At 46.7% G+C, this 20629-nt stretch overlaps 1 protein-coding gene across 1 annotated transcript in view; it reads left to right on the top strand.

The window, feature by feature from the left end:
* Window positions 1-19325, top strand: part of PRDX1 (peroxiredoxin 1) — a 56097-nt gene extending 36772 nt beyond the window's left edge. The window contains exons 5-6 of the mRNA XM_069642379.1: window positions 15888-16018; window positions 18915-19325. Of these exons, the coding sequence (XP_069498480.1) occupies window positions 15888-16018; window positions 18915-19003 (220 nt within the window). The 3' untranslated portion in view covers window positions 19004-19325. The remainder of the gene's footprint in view (window positions 1-15887; window positions 16019-18914) is intronic.
* Window positions 19326-20629: the final 1304 nt, after the last annotated feature.

Here is a 20629-nt window from a genome sequence, read left to right as displayed (position 1 = left end):
GAAACTAAAATCGTTTTGAAGGCACATTTCTTCAGTGATTGTATGGCCGATTATTGATCTTTCTCGTGTGAATGACTATCGGTATATCTGCGTAACATTAAATCCTGCACACCGCTCCTTCATCCTACCACCAAGTCTTTAGCGTACTGGTCCACCTATATTCTGGGTGGTCTAAAAGTGATCTCCAGCAGGTCTGTAAGATCCTGCACTTTATGGAGAGAGGATTTGGAAGGGCGAGACAAGGGTTTGGCAATGCCTAACCCCAAGGGAATCTGAGAATTTTTACGGAATATGCAGGGTAATAAGTGTAACAACCAGATGGTACAGGCGAGATGGGGGTGGGGGGAGGGCGGGGAGAAGAGCTGGTCAAAGTGAAAAATGTCTTTCATATTTTTCTGAAGATCTAAGTTTTCACATTTCATGAAGATGGTATAGGAAGTTTAATCTCTGCATGGGGGGGGGGGGCAGGTTCTCGAGTGATTGGGCAAAACCCCTCCAGCTCCGGCCTTTAATCTTGAGTGAGGAGAGCGGAGCTGTTGGAGGAGTATTTCAGTGTTGCGCTTGTTTAGTGCATGGGGACAGAGCTGATGCAGCAATGTACTAGTTTCAGAAGTACCCAGTGGGTTTCACACCCGGAAGCCGCAAAATGCAGTCGGGCTGGTGCAGACCCAGGGGCTGCAACCAGAGCTTTGTTTTGGAAGAGTTGCACCTTGGATACATCGGCTGCAAATGTGCCAATGAGAAGTAACGTTGTTTGCTGGTGGCGGCTCTTGCAAGCATGAGACATTGTCAGGGTAATAGGTTTCGCAGTGTAAGCTGTCGGATAACCGGTCCGTTGATGGGGAGTGGACCTGTGAGCTCAGCGTCTAAATGGACCCCAAGGGCTGAGGACTGGGATGGAGGTACCATCCGTTGAGAAGGAGGCAGAGGCAAGCTTGTTGTGGCAAAAAGGAACCCACAATCAGTTCAGTCGTCATTCGAGTGGCTATCCAATTTTAATCCGGTTAATGATGCTGGTGGCCTCAGAGTGGGTCACAGTGATGGGATGAGTGTTTTTGTATCAGCAAAGTTGTGATGTCAAGAATGTTCAATAGTGGCTTTGTGTAGGTAGTGTAGCAGAATTCTTGATGCAGATTCTTGAAGTGTGCTCCCCAAGGAAGGATTTCACCCAGGCAATGGCATCTGAGGAGTGGGAGCCAGGGTGTTGGCAGAGTATCGTGGTCAACCATGTCAAATGCTGCGGATAGGTCTAGGAGGATGGCAGGATTCCCTGCATCCCGGATGCTGTCCAACAAGGCTGTTTGGGTGCTGTATTGGGAAGCTGTTGGGTTTCTAGGAAGTGTTGGACTTGAATAGGCGATACAGTCCAGTATTTTGAGTAGAAACTGGACAGTTGATGGTCGTTAGTTGGTGTGTAGGAAAGTATTTTTTTTTTTTTTTGGGATTAAAACCGATTTGATGCTGTTGGGGACGATGCAGGTTTTAAAGGAGGCATTCAGTCTGTTTGGGGATACCATGGGCACACACAATTTTGCAGTGTGTGGTGGGCATGAGTCTCCCTTCCTTTGATGGTTCACAGGCCAAGATGGTCTCCAGGGAGTACACCTCAGATGAGATTAGATGAAGGAAAGGAGGCGGGGGGGGGGTAGGGGCTTTGGTAGCTAGTTTAATTTTCTTGGCATTCATTTTGTTAACAAGGTAAGTCCATTGTGTCGTGGGCGTTCTGGGTGGTAGTCACTTTATTTAAAAAAAAAAAATTCGGTCCTGTGTTGAATATTCCAACTCTTGTAAGATGGACAATTCTTTGGAATTGGAGCTAGCCTTTGAAATCCTGGTGTTGAACGAATTGGCCTTGTGGGAGAAGACTGCTTTCTTGTAATTCTTACCTGCTTTAGCAAAGTTGGAGTAGTTGACTTTGGGATTTTTTTGTTTGTTGGTAAGTCGCTCCATTGATCATGGAGCGATAAAAATCAACCAGAGCCTTGGGTGGTTTTGTATCCTCCATCATAAAATGGAGGCTCAGCTCTAGGAATATTCCCTGTGGGCTTCCAAATTGAAGGAGGGTTTGGGTTTAAATGGTTGGTTGTAGCAACACATTATATTAAATCTGCCTGTTGGGTGGAAAGCGTTGATAGTCTTACACCCCACCAGTCCTGAACATGTGCATGTGAATGATGCGTGCTGTGTGCATGTGCTTACCATGCCTCATAAGAATTGGATGAGCATGCTGCATCATGGAACCTGCGACTGCTGTCCCATAATGTGTGGCTCATCAGTGATCTACTGTGGCAATGTGGGCAGGGCTTGTTTGGGTAGCAATGCGGAGTGGCTCATCAGTGATCTACTGTGGCAATGTGGGCAGGGCTTGTTTGGGTAGCAATGCGGAGTGGCTCATCAGTGATCTACTGTGGCAATGTGGGCAGGGCTTGTTTGGGTAGCAATGCGGAGTGGCTCATCAGTGATCTACTGTGGCAATGTGGGCAGGGCTTGTTTGGCTAGCAATGCTGAGTGGCTCATCAGTGATCTACTGTGGCAATGTGGGCAGGGCTTGTTTGGGGTAGCAATGCTGAGTGGCTCATCAGTGATCTACTGTGGCAATGTGGGCAGGGCTTGTTTGGCTAGCAATGCTGAGTGGCTCATCAGTGATCTACTGTGGCAATGTGGGCAGGGCTTGTTTGGCTAGCAATGCTGAGTGGCTCATCAGTGATCTACTGTGGCAATGTGGGCACAGCCTGATTGGGTAGGCATGCTGATCTAGTGTGGCTCCTTTTCTGACGTCACTGGCATATGTAGGTTGTGGCTTCTATGAAAACGTTGTAAAATGCATTGTACTCTTGATGTCTTCGTGTTTCTGTAGCGAACAAACGTATGGCTTTTACCCAGTTGTTCCCGCTAGTGTGAAACAGTTTTAACACATTAACACGGTTCTCGACTCCATTTGCCCGTTCCCATGCCTAAAGGCACCCCTGCTATGCCCAGTCTTGGTGGATGAGCTTCCTCCTGCCACTGTTCTTGCCTTGTTTACGATGCCAGTTGCCCTTCAGGAGCCAGCGGGCACCGAAACCCTTCTCCGCCGTCCGCTGCGAGGCTTAACGTTCATATGAAGGTGCTGTGCGGTCACGTTTCTGGTTCAAGGCACAGCTGGTGAGGCTACTGCTAGTTTTGTCTAGTTTTATCGCAAGGTGCAGTCGTTTCCGAATCTCGCAGAGTTCTTTTGGTCCCATCCGAATCCTTTCCTGTTAGTCTCTCCTCCTGCTCGAAACTTCATTGGTAAATGCAGCTTCGAGGCGGGCGCTCCTGTTGACCTGCTTCAAGGCTTTAGAATGGCAGCCTGCCAGTGGCTGTGCACCGAAGGAATGTTTGTGGGAAATTGACTTTCCTGCAGGGTTTAATGTCAAGAACTGCCGTTTGATCTTGCTAAGCTTCGGTATGCTTGTATAACCGAATGACGAAGCGAGCGCTTGAATGGGGGGGTTGGGGGGGAGGGAGGGGGACTTAATTTCTATGCTTATGATCCCATGATTCTTTTATACCTTCATATTTGAAAGCCGAGGGTTCCATGGACCCCAGGTCTAAGAGGAATTGAGTTGATGTACCCTCTCGTGCAGGCTGAGGTCATGCTCGCTGTGGGACTGACTGGATAGTGAGCTAACTTCATTAAGGACCCTAGTTAAGAGTGGTTGGATTTATTGTGCCCTTTCACACCTTTCGACGCAGGTAGAGCATGACGGTTTCATCTCCGACACAGCATTGGTTCTTGGCCCGCCACCCCCACACTGCGGGAGGCAACTGAGCTGAGGGAAGAGGGCGGAATGCTGGCCTCCGCCCGCCAGTCCAGCTGCTAAGCAGCCAGGCAAAGGGCTGCATCTAGTGCATACTAACGTGTTTGATGCCCAGCCAATTGCTATATGTAATGACCTATATGGGCAGGGTTTAACCCCCAACCCCCCGCCGAGAAGCCAATCCTCCTGCCACCCACTGCACACTTGTGGGACTTTATTTTTTGGGTGGGTAGGCTTTCACTCCTCGGCCCGCCCACTTTCCTTTCGTCTCACTTGCTCACCTATAACCTTCCCTGCAACCCCATCTAGTTCCTCAGCCCCCTCCCCACCACAAAATTCAGCATACGGGCACCACTTACCATGGGCAACCCAGCTTCCTTCTGCCCAGCTGTGCCTGTTTACCAGTGCATGCACCCGTGTGGGTGCAGGGGCATGACTGTTTGTTTCTGAAATTGGTAAGATCCGGCTTAGAGTGGTCTTATATTGTTGATCCTGCTGTGCCTTAGCATTGTTTCTTCTCACAAGCATTGCATGTTCTCCTCTGCGTGGTATTAGATTTGACCGAATAAATTTGGCCAAATGGTACATTTGACCGATATTGGCCTGTACCACCGACCGAATATATTCAAATTGGCTAATACATATCGAACATGGGGAGCGGAGATTGCGGGGTGTCCCCCTGCTCCCCATGTTAGTATATTGGCCTGGGTGGTTGCAGTAGTGTCCCCTGCTTACTCTATTTCGGGGGTGGCGGATGAAAGAAGGACCCTGCGGTGTCGGATATGACCCGCATTAGAGGGACGGATTCAACGCCACAGGGTGAAGCGGATCAGGCGGCGAGTGAGCAGCTAAGTGGGGTAGCGGGGCGATAAGTGGTGCGGTTTTGTCAGTTTGCTGCGGTACGGTCCAACCCGCTGCATTACCACCATTCTAATACCATCCATAAGTTACCCTGTCCACTTGTTGCCACCTTCTCTAACCTGCAAACTGCTCTTGGGTTATGGAATTCTACTGCTAAGAATTCTACCACTAGCCCTCGGTATGACCTTCAGGGCCTGCTTCCCCAAAGACCCTTCCTTGGGCTCCTACCTCCCAATGAAGCTCTTTAACGTTCAGACATTCAAATTTCAGAAGATGTCCAAATGCTGGTTTACGGATGTTTGTCTGCTGACCACTTTCTGGCCACCATTCACAACCGCACAACAGAACACTTGCTACCTAGTCTTCCCACCTGTCATCTAACCCCCCCGCCCCGCCAACACCACCATTCCCATTGATCTGACAATACCCACCTGCAAGCTTCTTATGTCCACCTCCGCGCCCTTAGCTAAATACATTCAAACCAAACTCTACATACCGAGGGACAGATCTTCCTCCCTCCCACCACCCCCTCCTTGGACCAGCTCTGTCCAGCAAGCATTTTAGTCTTGTGCCCTCTACGCTGTATGTGGTGTTCTACTGCTTGCTCCTTCACCCATTACCCAACCTTCTATCCCCCAGATGCCAGTGATGTGAAACACTGGCCCAAGTCCCATCTCTTGCACACTTTGGCACAGCGGTGCCCTTTCCAGCCTTCTATTGTGCTGGTCTCTGCCATTACTATCTCCCTTTCATGATCCACTCCGTACCCAAACTATCCTCCAACCTTGAGGCCACGTTCCTGTCTGCTCAGTCTACCCGCTCAGCGCAACTACCTTATTTCTGACACTAAATCTCCAAAATAAGATCCAGACCGCACTAACCAATTCCCCCTACTCTACCATACCACTTCCTACGTCCCTCAGTCCTGCTACCCCTACAACGTAATCTTCCAACTATTTCTCTACTTTGTGGACTGAGCCTCTTCTTCCAAAAGCACGTAGCCAAGAAAGCCCAACCGGTTGCCCCTCCACCAAATCAAACTCTAGCCCAGTATGACATCTGCACTGTAGGTCAAGCTTCTGTGACGTTCCCCATTTACTGGAGAAATGCCTTCTAGGCACGCATCTGGCCCTCCAAGGCTGTTCACCATATCCTGCTTCATTACAGGTGCTGGCATATTCGAGCAGACCTTTCCTTCCCTGGTGCAAGCTTCACTGGCTGGGCCCTTCCCCAGTCCCCTACAAGACAATGGACTCTGGGTTCCGCAGCACAATCCACAAACTGAACCCTTGTAGCCAACTTCCTAACTATTCCAAACTTTCTAATTTTCCATCTTTGCCTGCCACACTATCCGTAAGTCTCCCACTTGGCCTCTACCATTGCCCTATGTGCAGGGGATCATCTAGCAACCAGATTGGTGTATGATGGTATACAAACTCCACCACTATCCCATCCTACATGGGTCATTCCAGCTCTGGGTATCCATCATTTGGCTTGGAAATCATTGCCAAATCCATGCTTCCCTTGGGTTGAAGTTTCTGCAAAATAATTATAAAAAGGAGACATCCTGGATGTACACATCGCAGAGTAAGTGGGAGGCCGGTGGGGGTAGCCAATGAGGGTGTCATGGGGGGCAGGGGGGAGAAGGGGAGAGCATCTCCTAAATGAAAAGGGTTACGAAAAATGCAAATGGTAAAGAGAAATTAATACTGATGGATCTGCTTTGTTTGCCATCCTCCACCCTGAATTCAGTCTTCACCGTTGGTTCACGTCTTCTAGGACCCACGTACTTTACCCTCCCCGCACCCGGCTCCCAATATCCACTTGTTTAAGTCCTCTTACAGACTAGAGAGCAAGAACAATCCTGCCCGGTTATCTGGGACCACTGCACAAGTTCAGGCTGCGAAGATGAATCATTGTAGCGGAATGTCTGCTTAATCTGTTTGTTCAAACTTTACTTGTCCTATGAAGACCTGCTTACATATAGGCAGATATGATGGGATCTAGTATATTTACCTTTCAGTAAACGGAAATGTTTGCTAAAAATTAACGTGCAACATTGTCATCCAAGGAATGATAATAAAAATGATTCTATATATCTGACTTGGTAAATTCTGATTATTAATGGTAGCTTTTCTTATGGAATTAAAACTTCTAAGTGACATGCATTTCAGGAAAACGAATTGGAAGTGAATGCAAATTTAGACTAGTGGTTTTTATTTTCAGACCACATTAAAACCCTGATTTAGGCTTTTAGTGAAGTCCAATAACTGCTTAGAAAAGGTTGACATGAGGTCGAATAGTTTATTTTGTAATTGTGGCAGTGAGAAATCTAGCTGAATAACATTCTGCATATTGGACATAACTACCAAAGCCTCCCCAAAATATAATCTATTTCTGCCAATGGACTGCCTGTCACAGGGCATCAGTTGACTTGGTGATTTAAGGGCAAACTTTATGAAAATACACACAGCAATTGATCTGGCTCTGTGTCCCCAGATAAACTGCTTTCCCAGGATGCAGTTGCTAATGATTTTAATCTTTAAATGCATTTTGGGGACATGTTTCCTGTGGACAGACTACACCTGGAATTGATTTCTCCGGAACCCCGTAGCTGATTCTGATCTCCCAGCCCCTTGGATCCAGGTACAAAGGGGCCCCAAGCACTGATCCTCTTGGTGGCCCCTTCATCTGCAACTTTAGCTTAGGTTTCCATGGCCAAATTGTGAGTATTGGGCAGATGGCAAGGAAACAAATCCAAACTTCCGGTCATTTCTACTGAAACTACTTATCAAGAATGACCATCCAAATTGTGATTGGCAGGGTTCTTTAGTTTGGGACTTATGAACAGCCCAGAAGTATGCATCTATAACTTACTGCAGTTTACCAGCCTCAAACTGGGTCATCTTTTGTTTACTTTTAAGGTGGTCATGTAAAAAATAAGCAACATGGTTTAATGTTTCACTTGGTATCCTTCAGTACCCATAAGCCTATCGGTATAAATGTGAATTACGCAAAATATTCAATCCGGAACACTATTTTACACTGATGTACATAAGTTCATAAAACCGTACAATAAATTGAAAGATGGGATACGCATTCTTGTAATACTAGCCAAGTAAATGACCGCAAGAGTCACGAAGTAAGGAATAGAGATGGAGCAGAGGAAGAGCCTTCCATAGAGGAGCAAGTAACGAGAATTCATGTTTGCGAGACCAAGCACGTGGACGCGGAACCAGAATGTTTTTGTGAATCTAAGTGAGGGATGAGGTCTAGAATGAAACTAAGGAAGAAAGATATTCAGGCGCGAGACTAAAGAGATTTAAATAGACTGTTCAATTTAAGGCCAGACTGGAGAGCCAGTCAAGATTCGAAAGCAAAGGTCACAAGGAGCTTCAAGAAAGTAGACCAATAGACGAATTAAAGATAGATTTCAAAGGGGCAAGATGAGTAAGCGGGAGCCTAAAGAGCAGAGGAGCAATGGAAGTCTGAGTTTAGAGAAGATGCAAGAAGTCTGGCTTCACATGTCTTAGCGAGCCTTCCGGATGTAATGCAAGTGATGGGCATGTGGGGAAAAAGAGGCGGTGCCTAAGGATAGTCCTGTGCGGCAGATCATCTGGTTCCCAAAAGGCTTGCGCTCCTACTGGCAGATCTTTAAGTGGAGGGAGAACATTCATACATTGCATTGTATAACCCCTACACACTGACTTTCTTTCTTTGCACTTAGGAAACTGTTCCCAGGAAAAGAAACCAGAGCTTTTAACCAAATGGCTGATCAACAGTATGTCCTGAAGTGCTCCATTAATAAGTAGTGGAGTACATTTTCCTAGAGATTAAATGGCCTTTATTTTTACATGTGGGGCCTCGGTATTAATACCATTGGACAGAGTTCAGTGAACACTAAATTGACTGTTATGGTGTTTTGATTATTAGAAACCTGCACCTATGCAATGCATCGCTGCGTCCGCCAGAGCTAATGGGATCTCTTTTAATGTGTGCTTTGAATGAGGTTATCTGATTTTATACTAGTTTACGGATTAGAGGAAGTTGTTGCATCTTTATTTAAATATTCTCATGTATCCGGTTACCTTTCACTACAAGTGGATACATTGTGCATCAGACCATTTTGTTTCAAATGCAAATGTCCGCAGCGTTTGCATATGTGAGTCAATATCCTTTTGGATGAGGACTTGCACTACTTCATCTGCCAGGACAAACTACTGAAAATAAGCCAAATTCCTCCCTTCTTCACCAATGCTCTACTTAACCTTTGATTTCCACTTTCATCCAAGGCCCACTCTATCCTCTTGGGTCTGATATTGCATTACTTGAGTTGCAATGTTTATTTAGATTCACTTTAGTGAGAACTGAATTGAATTCTACCCATGGCTTACTCTTGCTAGTCTACCTTGCATCCTGTAATGCTACCCGAAGCCTTGCGATATCGCCACTCTGCTTTGAGGGCAATAACACAAACCCCTCTACATTGATTTGTGACTACTGTATGTCGAGTTAGTAGGTTCTGTGTACTCCAGCAAATGAGTGTCCTGTACTAAGATGGGCTTTCACCCTCTATAATACCACCAGACTGTCTTTTCCGTGGGCCAATCGACATAATCCCGGGAGGATAGCTCAGTGGCAACGTGCGCGCCTTGGAAGCAAGACGACACAAAGCAACACAGGTTCGATCCCCGGGTCTGCGCTTAGAAACCTCTGGGTGTTTAAGCGCTTTATAACTAAGATGCACAAAAACAATTACGCAACCACAGTGCCTTGATGCCTTGAAGCTGTGTGAGCGCTTTAAGCGCCTTGATGCCCGCGGGCTGTGTGAGCGCTTTAAAAATGTAAAATAAATAAAGTAATCGGACGAATCGTCAAATAAAATGTAATCTGATGTAGAAAATAAACGCCTGTCATCCCAACATTTGCAACATTATCCCAGTCATCTCGCATAACTTTACACTCCTACTCCCATACATCAACAAACAGAGCGAATTCATTAACACCACAAAGACCAACAGAAACTAGGTCAAATAATCAAAACCGATACAGGCTGCATATACATTCCAATATTTACTTTGATCATCTGAAATACACTCCTCGGATAACCAGGTCGCCATATACAATCAATCAACTGTCACCCTTTCCATTTATAACCCATATATCCGAAAACCACCACACTACTTCACCCCCGCCAACAATTTGAACTCAAAATGTTTGTACTGCTGTTATGCAGAAGCAAGTATCCTATGGAACAGTCAGCAACAACATCGTTCTGAAGTTGCGGGCGATCAAATATTACCCCAAGACAAATTAGCAAAGAGGAGTGAAAAGCCAGTGCTCCAGCTGTGTGCATACATGCAGTATATGCCATAAGGAAGATCAGCACTTCATCACCTCTTGATGTCTAGCCCATATTGGGAAGTTGTCAAGGTCCCTGATATTACAGTAATGGCTAGAGGGTTGCGCCTCCTGCTTCGACCTACACTTGCAACCTGGGAGTTTATCAAATCTGTTCCATATCCAACACTGCACATGCGCGGATCATCCAGACCGGAATCAAAAAGAAAACTGGCAGAGGCTCATTGGATTTTCATAAATATGCTTCACTCCCATTCTGTATTCTCAGGAAACCCAGCGATTCGGATGTTCCTCCTAGAAGAGTTCTCCTGTGGCCAACCTCATACTGTAGTTGCAGGAGCAGCCATTTTTAGTACTTTTTCATCCATGAAAACCAAAAGCATCCACCTTCGATGTTGGTTCAAGATACTTCTCTTCCGAATTGAGGTTTAGCCTCACTGGCTGCCAGGTCTGCTGTCACTTTAGGCAGGAGATCAGTAGCTGGTCATCTCTTCCTTCATTTCCAGTATTTTCCTCTCCCTTTGGTCTCTTGGCTGGCGAGACACTCCTATCGAGTTGTAGAAGGTAGACCGACCTTGGGACTCAGAAACTGAACCTTCGAGCTGCCATCTCCGGGATTTGCTACTACTGTACTGCTTGCATGGTCATCTAGTTGCTGCATTTTCTGGTGAGGATCAGAAGAGTTCCCCCGCAGACCTTTGGCCCCACTGTTCTACGAGAGGTGTTGGTGTTCAGACATTGAGTCTGCACTTGATAAGCATTCAAAATTGAACCGATGTTCAACTCTCCCAACTATTCCCCCGCCGCCCTCCATACTCTGGCACATTATTCTTAACACTGCTCACCCCAAGCACCCTTACTTTGGAATGCTGCGCTGCTTTGGTACCCTGCTGTCCAGTATTTTGTTACAAGTAGTATGTTTGAATAAAGACATGTGGCGCATAAATGCACTAGGCACCAGAATGCCACCGTCCATTAAGCCCCATTATACTACACCCGGACTAACATTCTGGGCTGGTAACAGACCAGATGAAGTTTGACAGGAGAATGGGGCGAGCAGGGCGACTGCTGATGGACTGGCTGGGGTTTTGGTTTACAGTGTGCATTTGCTCATTCAGGCTGGCAATGACGTTTTGATTGTAAAACAGATGGTTTGCATTCATTTGAACTACTACCTTCCATAAGTCATGCGCTCAGTGGGATCTGTGAATGCATCGCGGCTGTCTCTTGGCTACAGAAGTCTCAACTTGGGTTTCGGAGTCTATTTTTCCTCCTCAAGAACTCATGTCACTCAGCTGGCCATTATGCCCTCAAGGTGATTACCCCCCACACCCCAACAGACCAGTGTATATGATAGGTTATTCATAATGCGCTTAATACCCAAGAGGTTTCTAAGCGCAGAATCTGGGATCGTGTTGCTCCATGTCGTCTTGCTTCCAAGGCGAGCACGTTGCCCCTGAGCTATCCTCCCGAGACTTGGATTCTGACACCAATGGTTCACCATCTTGCTGTCCGCTTGGAGTTCGTGCTTCACAATGGACTTTCTCCTCTCTGGGTACTGCACCCCCCCTTTGGAAGGTCAGGTGCTCAATGGCAGCACCCATATACTTCTGGATGCCGTACTCTACGGTTTCTCATATCATCTCCGGCAATGTGACTGTTGGTTGCGCTGCATCCTGGGAGTCCTCATCTTTGGAAATGTAAAATGTCTGATCACCTAGCGGTGCTTGAGCGAGGCAAGCTTACTGATCCCCTCCCCCCCTTCATGTAGGGATGCACCATGGATTGGCTCACTGGAATGCCAAATCACCTGACCCTGCTAATTACATGAATGGTCCGATCATGTGGTGGCATCGCGTGTGGCAATCTTATTACCATGGAATCAATTGTCCACCTACAGTAGGGTGTCCAATAATGATTGAGGTTCTCCCTTAAACTATGTATCAAATGCTAAACGTCCGGCATCAACAGGTACACATTGGTGAAGTGCAGGAACTTACTGAAATAATTAGAAACTGGTGATTTTAAATCTTACCTGCTACATCTTGCAGCCTTTTAATTCCACCATTACCACATCCTTCACCAAACAAGTATGTTTCTCCTTTAAGACAGAAAATTGCCTGCCTGGTTCAATAGCCCATCTTTTGCAGAAATAAATGCTCTCCAATTCGCTCCCTATTCATACCAGTCCTTCTGTCGGATTTGCACTGAAACGGACCAGATGTTTCTTAGCTACATCGTTTCACTAACTAATCTGAACCCCATAGGTGATCCCTGCTAATCCAGTATGGGTAAAGACTGTGCCGAGTCCAGGCATGGATCCTCTATACGAGGATGCAGGCACATTCACCCCAGTAAATTGGCTTATTGGCTTCAGGTCAAACCCCCGGATAAGCTTTATATGGAGATTGCCAATATTCTATTAAAGCAGATTAAATGGCACACGTCACCCTCTCAATCCAAGAACCAATATAGGCCGTGCCATCCAGATGCACACGTAATCCTGGCTCCCAGGCATGAATGGCTAACCAGACAACTTGTGCTGTATTCGGTTTTTCCACTTACCAATCGTTTTCTAGCTGTTTTGTACGGAGTAGGTTGAGCCATTAGCTATGGGATGTAGCTCATAACCACAAGTTAGAAAAGTACTTTGCAAATGCAAGTTCTCTAATGCACCTGCTGTGAGAATCTTGGTTTAACCTTCTCTTAACTGTCATCCGTGCTTTCTGGCAAATCCTGGTGTCCCAAGGTTTGCCTCAAGTCTTTCTCCCCAATTACTGTTTTGATCTGCTAAAACATGAGCATCTTAAAGATTTTACGGCAGGAAGTGACCTCTGGGAAAAAATGGAATGTGGAGGTGGGTCCCAACATGGTGGCCATTGGTCTTGGGATGCCTTAGCTCACTGAGCATCAGTGTGACCGGTTAGCAGGTTCTTGGCTTCCCCACCAGTAGCTGAGGCAGCCTTTGGTGCCAGGGGGAGGGTGGGCAATAGGGTCACAGAGAGACTGGAGGGCGCACTGGCCTCCAGGGGAAAGCGGGGGACTGTCGCTCACTCCCTGTCTCCGACACTGCTCCCCACTTGTGTGCCGCCCCTGGTGACGTTTCTAGCCGGTATTCACTTTTGTAAGGGCGTGGAAAATATCTAAATGTTCAAATGAAAGTACCTTGCGGGGCTTGCAAAGTATACGATTCACTTTGCAATGTTTCGGAGTAGACTAGTAGTAACTGCAGCCTGCGTGCTTGCCTGCTATCACACAGGTCAAGTCCTGAAGAAGTGCAGATTCAATGTCTGAAAACTAACACCTGGAGTAGAACAGTGATGCAAAAGGACTGCGAGTGAACTCTACTTATCCTCACCAGAAGGTGCAGGGACTATGACGGCAGTACAGCAGTTTCCAAAAAGTCGCATTTTTAGTTTCTAGAACTGTTCGCCCTGGGGATAGAAGCTCGAAGGCTCGGTTCCTGTGTCCCCAAGATATACCCTCTACAAATGTGACGGACTTGCGCCCAAATTGTCTCCGCCAACCAAGAGACGAAAGGTAGGGGAAAACTGGAAACTGGAAATGCAGGAAGAGATGACCTTCTACGGATGCTGTGGAGATGCATTTGGTGTCCATGGGTGCAAAAGCCATAAACATGGCTGATAAAAACTGCAACTACATTAGGAGGGTGGCCCCAGGAGAACTCTTCTAGGAGGAATAACCAAAAGTCTGGGTTTCCTGAGGTTGCTGAACGTGGTAACCCCAGGTTTGCAGCCTACAATTGGGAGCTCGTGGGTCATTGGGTCCGAATGCCTCCTTGGGACCGAGACCCAGTCACTTGGTGTGGTGACATTTCTAAAGTTACCATTGAAGGAGCAGATTTTATGGAAGGCATGTGAGCTGGGACAGCTCTCCTGGGTGTACCCCAAACATGATTTTTTGGTGACCTGAGCAGGGATGTGCAGGAGAAAACGCGGACCTTTAATAACGTACTCTATGCTGTATCAAGCGGCAACATTAGTCATTGTGGGTGGGCAAGTAGTGCTGAGGCTAATTTGTCAGTTCTGGATCAATAACCCATGGAATAGGGTACTCCCAGGTTGCAAGGTAGATGCAGCAGGAGAAGCGACACTTTAGTTATTACTGTAATATCAGGGACCTTGCCAACTTCCCAATATGGGCTAAGATGGCAAGGAAGTTCTGATCTTCCTTATGGCATACTGCATGTATGCACACAGCTGGGGCACTAATGCACAAGGCGTTTAAGCGTTTGTTTCACTCCTGTTTGCTAATTTTATTTGGGGCAATATTCGATAGACGCACACCTTCAGGAATACTTTGCTGGCGACTCTCATATGATGCTTACTTGCTTATGCCTGACGGAAACCTAAAACGTTTTTACTACTGGGTTAAAATAGTTGGCGAGGGTGAAGTAATGTGGTGGATGGGTTGGGGGATGTCTTGGGCTATAAATGGAAATGACGACACTTGATATATCGATCTGGGGAGAATAGTTCAGATGGTATTCTGCAAGTTAAATATTTGGAATGCATATGCAGTGTATCTGTTCTGATGGGTTGACCTGGTTTGTGGTGTTATCATTTGATCTTGGCTGATGTATGAGTATGACTCAGCAGAGTGAGATGTCTGGGCTGGTGTGAATTGTCACGATGACTGCGTTTATTTGCTGCATGTGTTTACCTGGATTCAATTGCCCACAGGATAGTGGTATTAAGGAGGGCAGAAGCTGATCAGGCAACACGTTTGCTTGTGTACGCAGAACCTTTAATTACTTCGCTACATATAGGAACTTTCAAATAGTCGCAAATCCAGAGGTTTGTATCCCCGCAAAGGCATCAATATTTTCGTCTGGCTTCTTATGAAGGAGTGATGCTAGCAGATTCGCCTGGTATATGAAGGAGTGATGCTAGCAGATTCGTCTGTCTTATGAAGGAGTGATGCTAGCAGATTTGCCTGTCTTATGATGGAGTGATGCTAGCAGATGGAGTGATGCTAGCAGATAGAGGGCCTCATCACAAGATGGGCGGTAACATTGGCGCCGGCGCTTAAGGCCCTACCGCCAAAACACTGGCACTATTAGCGCCGGATCACGTGTTTAGTGGAAGGGTGATTGCCAATTACCCATTGGGCCCATTCGGGAATTCCTCATTCCCCATTGAGCACAAACATGAAAATTTGCGCTATTACCGCTGGCGGATTTCCTGCTGGCGGTAACCTCGCTGAAAATCGGCTATTTTGCCGCAGATTTCCCCCAGCTCAGAGCTGGGGGGGAAATACGCCAAAACCATGATCTGGTGGACCCTTAAATGCGGCGGTAATAGCGCTACTGCTGCATTTAAGGGTTACCGCCAGATTCGTGATGCGGCCCATTGTCTGGTTTGTGAAGGAGTGGTGATGGCAGATTCACCTGGTTTATGAAGGAGTAATGGCAGATATCATCTTTAACATGCTGGCTACTGGGGTCCCCATTTATGGACCATGCACTCCAGGGGGAGGGGTCTTTGAACTATCTTCACGTTTCCTGAATTTAAAAGGGGAAGCTGTCCTCACTGCATGCTTGATTGTAAATTGGATGGTTCAGCTTCTTGTAGATAGTTGGCACAAGTATGGATCTTGGCTGCTTACTACCACCCCCCTCAAGTGTGGTCACTGGATTGCTATAGTAATCTGTGCAAATATGGCCAGACTTGAGGGACATGTGGCTTGGGTACAGGAGGGAGGGCAACAGAAGGAGGCAGAAGCTCGGAGCTTAACCATTTTGATGTTGGCACATGGGGCTTGCACGGAGGGCATGTTTTGCTTCCGAGCATCTTTAGTAGTGCAACATGTTGCGTCAGCCGCACCGTGGTGATAGTACTGACTCTTCTGTACTGTTTGCAGAGGTCTCTTTATCATCGATGAGAAGGGGATCCTCCGCCAGATCACCATCAATGACCTCCCTGTCGGCCGATCTGTGGATGAAACTCTGCGGCTCGTCCAGGCGTTCCAATACACTGACAAATTTGGAGAAGGTAAATGTTCGCCTGCTTCTTGGGCAGATGGCCTGACTTGGTCTGATGTACAGTTTGGATGTGAATGGTTCGGTCTGTCCTATAAGCTCCATCCACCGCACCGCATGAACCCTGGTGTTGCATTTTAGGATCACTCCCAGCCTTTGCACACTTTCTCCAGATCATGGACCTCTTTCACCCATACGCCCCATATGCCACATTAACGGGCACTTCATAGACCTCTCCCTACACCTTAGACTTTAACACCCCAAATTGGCTCTAAATAAGTGTAGTTCCAAAACATTTTTCAGTGACCAATGTCCTTCCTCTCTCATTGCAAGTAGTTTATTTTTATTATTTTTTTCATTAGGAAGTAACATTTTCTGGCCCCTATAAAACACAGCTCCTTGGTTTTATAACATAGTCTGAAACTGATTCATTAATTTAGCTGGACATTAAGCAGGCACCCTCATCCTGAAGTTTTTTTTTAAAATTCCTGTTGACCTCTGGCCCACCAAGGTCTCAAAGATCAGTTTGGCCTCAGTTGATGCGTCTTGCTGTCATTCAGGCTATAGCACTTATTTATTTACGCAAGCAATGTAATTGTGGTCCTTGCACTAGTACATATTGGCAGGCATCAGCAGACGGCTCCATGTCTATTTGTTGTGGGTTATAGGGCTTTGGGGGAAGTGGTACACAACTACTGTTGGTCCTAGAAGTACCTCCCAGTGAAACCGGAGCTGTCCCTTGGCAGCTTCCACCACAATCACCTGAAACCTCTAACGCATTATCGCCCCCTGTATGGTTTCTTGGGGCTATGGGGATCTGTAAAGCAAGAAGGTTGGCTATCTGGCTTAAGTTGGTAGAACTGATGTTGGGGGGTGGGGCTGAGAGGGGAATTAAGAGTGCTGTGCTGCCAGATGGTACAGTTTGCTGAGCATAGGTGTGAATGTTGTCGGTGGCAGCTATGTGTTGTTGTGAAAGGCTATATGGATTTGTTGCAATATAGTGAAGTGCATGCGGTTTGTTGTGCTATAGAGGTATGGTTGTGTTTAGTATTAATGCAGCTAGAGCCTCTAGACAATCACCATTCCTGCAGTCTTGCATTGGGATTTCCTCCGACAATAGAAATGCGCTTCAGTGCAGGTCTTGCAACATAGAGCTGTTGCATAGCAGTTTGACACTATAGATTGTAAATGAAGAACAAAGAATGTAGCATCTGGCAAACACTTAAAAGTGCCACATGATTGGGCGAAAAATGGTCCTGTTGATGCAAGGCAACCATGGAACGGATCAATTTTCCTACCCACTATGGACCCTTCACAATTTCCTACTAATACCTTTTCACTGCTATGTCATCGGTACTAAGTGAAATAGGCGAATTCTGTTTTTGCCCACGATCCTGTTTGAAGGGACTAAACTCCCTTCACATACCTCCCAAGCTCAGGACCAGAGCCCCTTCATTTACGTTAGTCGCCGCAATGGTTGCTCCCTGCGATGCACGCGGGGCCGTCCAGGCTGACTGGTGGCGGAGGAGAGAAATCTGGATGGATCTTGTGTGGAGGGGAATGATTGTGATGGGGGAAGGTATAGGGCGGGCAAGAGCGTGTAAATTGGACTGCATGTCTGTGTGGGAACTGAGACAGCGGGTGAGGTAAGGGGGGACGTGTGAAACCCCCGAATTCTAAGCAAACAAACGATTAGGGGGATCGCCTTCATGGGAGAGGGGGGTTAAGGGATTTGAGTGGGAGAATGTGATAATTCGGGAATTACATGCAATCTGCAAGAAGAGTTAGGGTTTAGCTAATTAAACCATGATCTTGTGCCGCTGGGACATGCAGTCTTTGATTTTAAAACCCACCCACACCACGTTCACGCCTCAGTCTACTTTCCAATGGACATGTCCAGGCTGCAGGAGAAGTCTCCTAGACACTGATGCTTGAAGCAAAGTAACATGGCTGTGCCTCAGATGGCCCCCCCCCTTTAGGAAGTGAATCAGGGAAATTAATCTTATCTGCCTCAAGTGGTTCCTGTATCATCGTCTCGTGTGCTATGAGATCAGGCCCATCGCTAAGCCATGCTGCTTTCAAATATCCAACTTCCCCACCAACTATACCTTTTCCCCATTAAGCCAACTGGGTTCATGATGCAAAGGAAGATGGTCCAGTGATTGGCTGTGCTGGTGACCAGCCTACTGCAATGGTGCCGCTATCATTGAGCCAATCTACTGGCTCCTCGATGCGCATGCAGTGCCGTCACATCCCCACGCGGGCTGTGCTGAAAAAGCTTCATATAAAGGCCTGCGCCCGCATGCTGTTACTTTGCATGGACTTTCGTGGAGGGTCCATGCTGCCTTTTTAAAATCCTTGGGTCGCTTTTATGGGGATGCGGAATGCTCTCCGCAATCCTGGATGAGCTAGGTTACAGAGTCCACCTTTGCCTCCGTGTAAGATCTGACATCACGTCACTTGACTGGAAGCCCATTTCTGATGACTGGATACCCTCCGCAACCTCCAATCACTGCCACCTGTCTAAATACCCAACCCAGCTCCATAATTCAATGTTATGAGCAAATGGGCTTCCAACAAACTGGCCTGCGTGGAAACTGGTTGATACTGGATGCAAGGAATGTGTGCTGTATGTCGTGTTTCTTCTCCCCATTGGTAAGACCATTTAGACTACGATTGGTAAGACCATGTAGACTAAGTTATTCCTCACCCTCTGTTATGTAGCCAGTGCACGTTTCATCAGAGCTGACCAAATGTGGTGGGTCCATTTCTACCCAAGCAGGAGTAGATTTTTGTGATTATAGTAGGTTACCTGCAGCAGCTCTTGTAAGACCCTTATCTGCACTTCAACCTTTTTTTATAAAGCCTTCTTCTGGTGCCTATAACCTATCATGGTTTTCTCCCTTTAGTGTGCCCAGCTGGCTGGAACCCAGGAAGTGACACCATCAAGCCTGACATCGCGAAAAGCAAAGAGTACTTCTCCAAGCAAAAAGCATGATTAATGTGATGTACTGTAACCATGTGACATGTGTCGCGCACTTGCTGTCCTAGATGTGCTGCAACAGTATGTGGGAGCCGAGCGGGTTTGTGGATGGCTGCTAGGCGAAAGCCTAGATCCGTGTCTAGTCTTGATCCTAGTTTAGCCGACAGCTGCTGTAACCATTTTTTGTTTTTGTGCTTGGGCATTGTCGCCTTTTCCTTGTACTGTACATGCTGCAGTAGTTCTACAGCACTGACTCTAATCTGTTGTGTATACAAAGGGAGCTATTTTATAACACTCAAAGTTGATTAAAAAAGAAATAAAAAATCTTGTAGCTCAACATGTCTTTGGATCTTATGTGTAGCGACGGTGTGCTCATGGACTAAATCTACTGGATTACATATGAAATGCATGCTGATCTGCGGCACACCTTAGTCTCCAAGTTCCTATGATCCCAGGCAAAAGAAACAGTAAAATCCCTAATGGCAAGTAAGTGGAACGCCATTGCCTTCTCATTGTCTGGTTAGGTGCAGGTGTATCTGTGGCGCGCTTTGGCTGTAAGTCTTTTGCAATGTCAGTACCGAGAGGGTGTCCTCCTACTGGCTTTTAAAGTTACCCTATCTGGTGCTACTGTACTGGCAATAGTCTCTTCATTAGTATTCATTTGTCTTGTACTTCACAGCCGACACGTGTTTTGATGAAATGTCGTCCTCAAGGCAGCTATATCAGGGTATTTGTACCCCTATTTAGTAGAACGCCCCTTCACACAGCGCCACATTGGCATATTCCCGATGGATGCTGGAGGCAATCTTGTGTCTAGTTACTTGAGGGTGCTATAGGCGTCTTCTAGGTTCAAGCTGCAAGATGTTGGGTAGATTAATGTCTCTAACATAGCCTCTGAGACCTGATGGATGTAAATCGTCCGTCTGGTTAGATCCCGGGCTCTGACAAACCTGTGTGATTTGTTGATCGGCTGTGACGGACAAGACAAACTGACCTACTGATTTCTTTACTAAATTCATGATACTAATGAAGAGGCTGTCCTTGACATTCTCACTGTCACTTCCCTGAACTTAGACTGAAGCTATAGAACATTTGGCTTGTATCCTACAGACCTATGCATCATTTGCCTCAAACCGAACATTGTCTGTGCTGACATGAGTAATGTTCTCGGACTGGATCCAGTAACTGCCTCTGTGGCAGTGTTGGACATCTGTGGACCACCCATGTATCCACCCCATACTGGTAATTGTAGTTGAAAGCAGTAGTGATGGACTCTGCTTCAACTACTGTGGTGGACACTTGTACCCATAGAGCCCCCCCTTTTTCTTCCTGCACTTATCAGACCTACCCTGTCTGCTGCCTTAAACCTAGCACTTGCAAATTGCTGGCTGCACTACCACTGTTTGTTGCCTTTTTTATTTATTGTTATTTATCTGTTTCTCCTTTGCTTCGTATTTTCCACCTCCCCCCCCCCCCCCCCATCATGCACTTTTCCCATCCCCCCTCTCACATGTACTAGCGTGTTCTCAATGTCACTGGGCCTAGTAAGATCGTTGTTTTGTTCTCCCATGTTCCCCTCCCTTGCCGCGCTCTGAAACACTTTTGTACGAGCGCGATAGAAATAAAATATCAATCAACTGG

This window comes from Ambystoma mexicanum, chromosome 1q (genome assembly GCF_040938575.1).
Source record: "Ambystoma mexicanum isolate Mex_15411 chromosome 1q, UKY_AmexF1_1, whole genome shotgun sequence".
NCBI classification, from domain to species: Eukaryota; Metazoa; Chordata; class Amphibia; order Caudata; family Ambystomatidae; genus Ambystoma; species Ambystoma mexicanum.
This window is presented reverse-complemented; position numbering and strand designations above follow the sequence as displayed.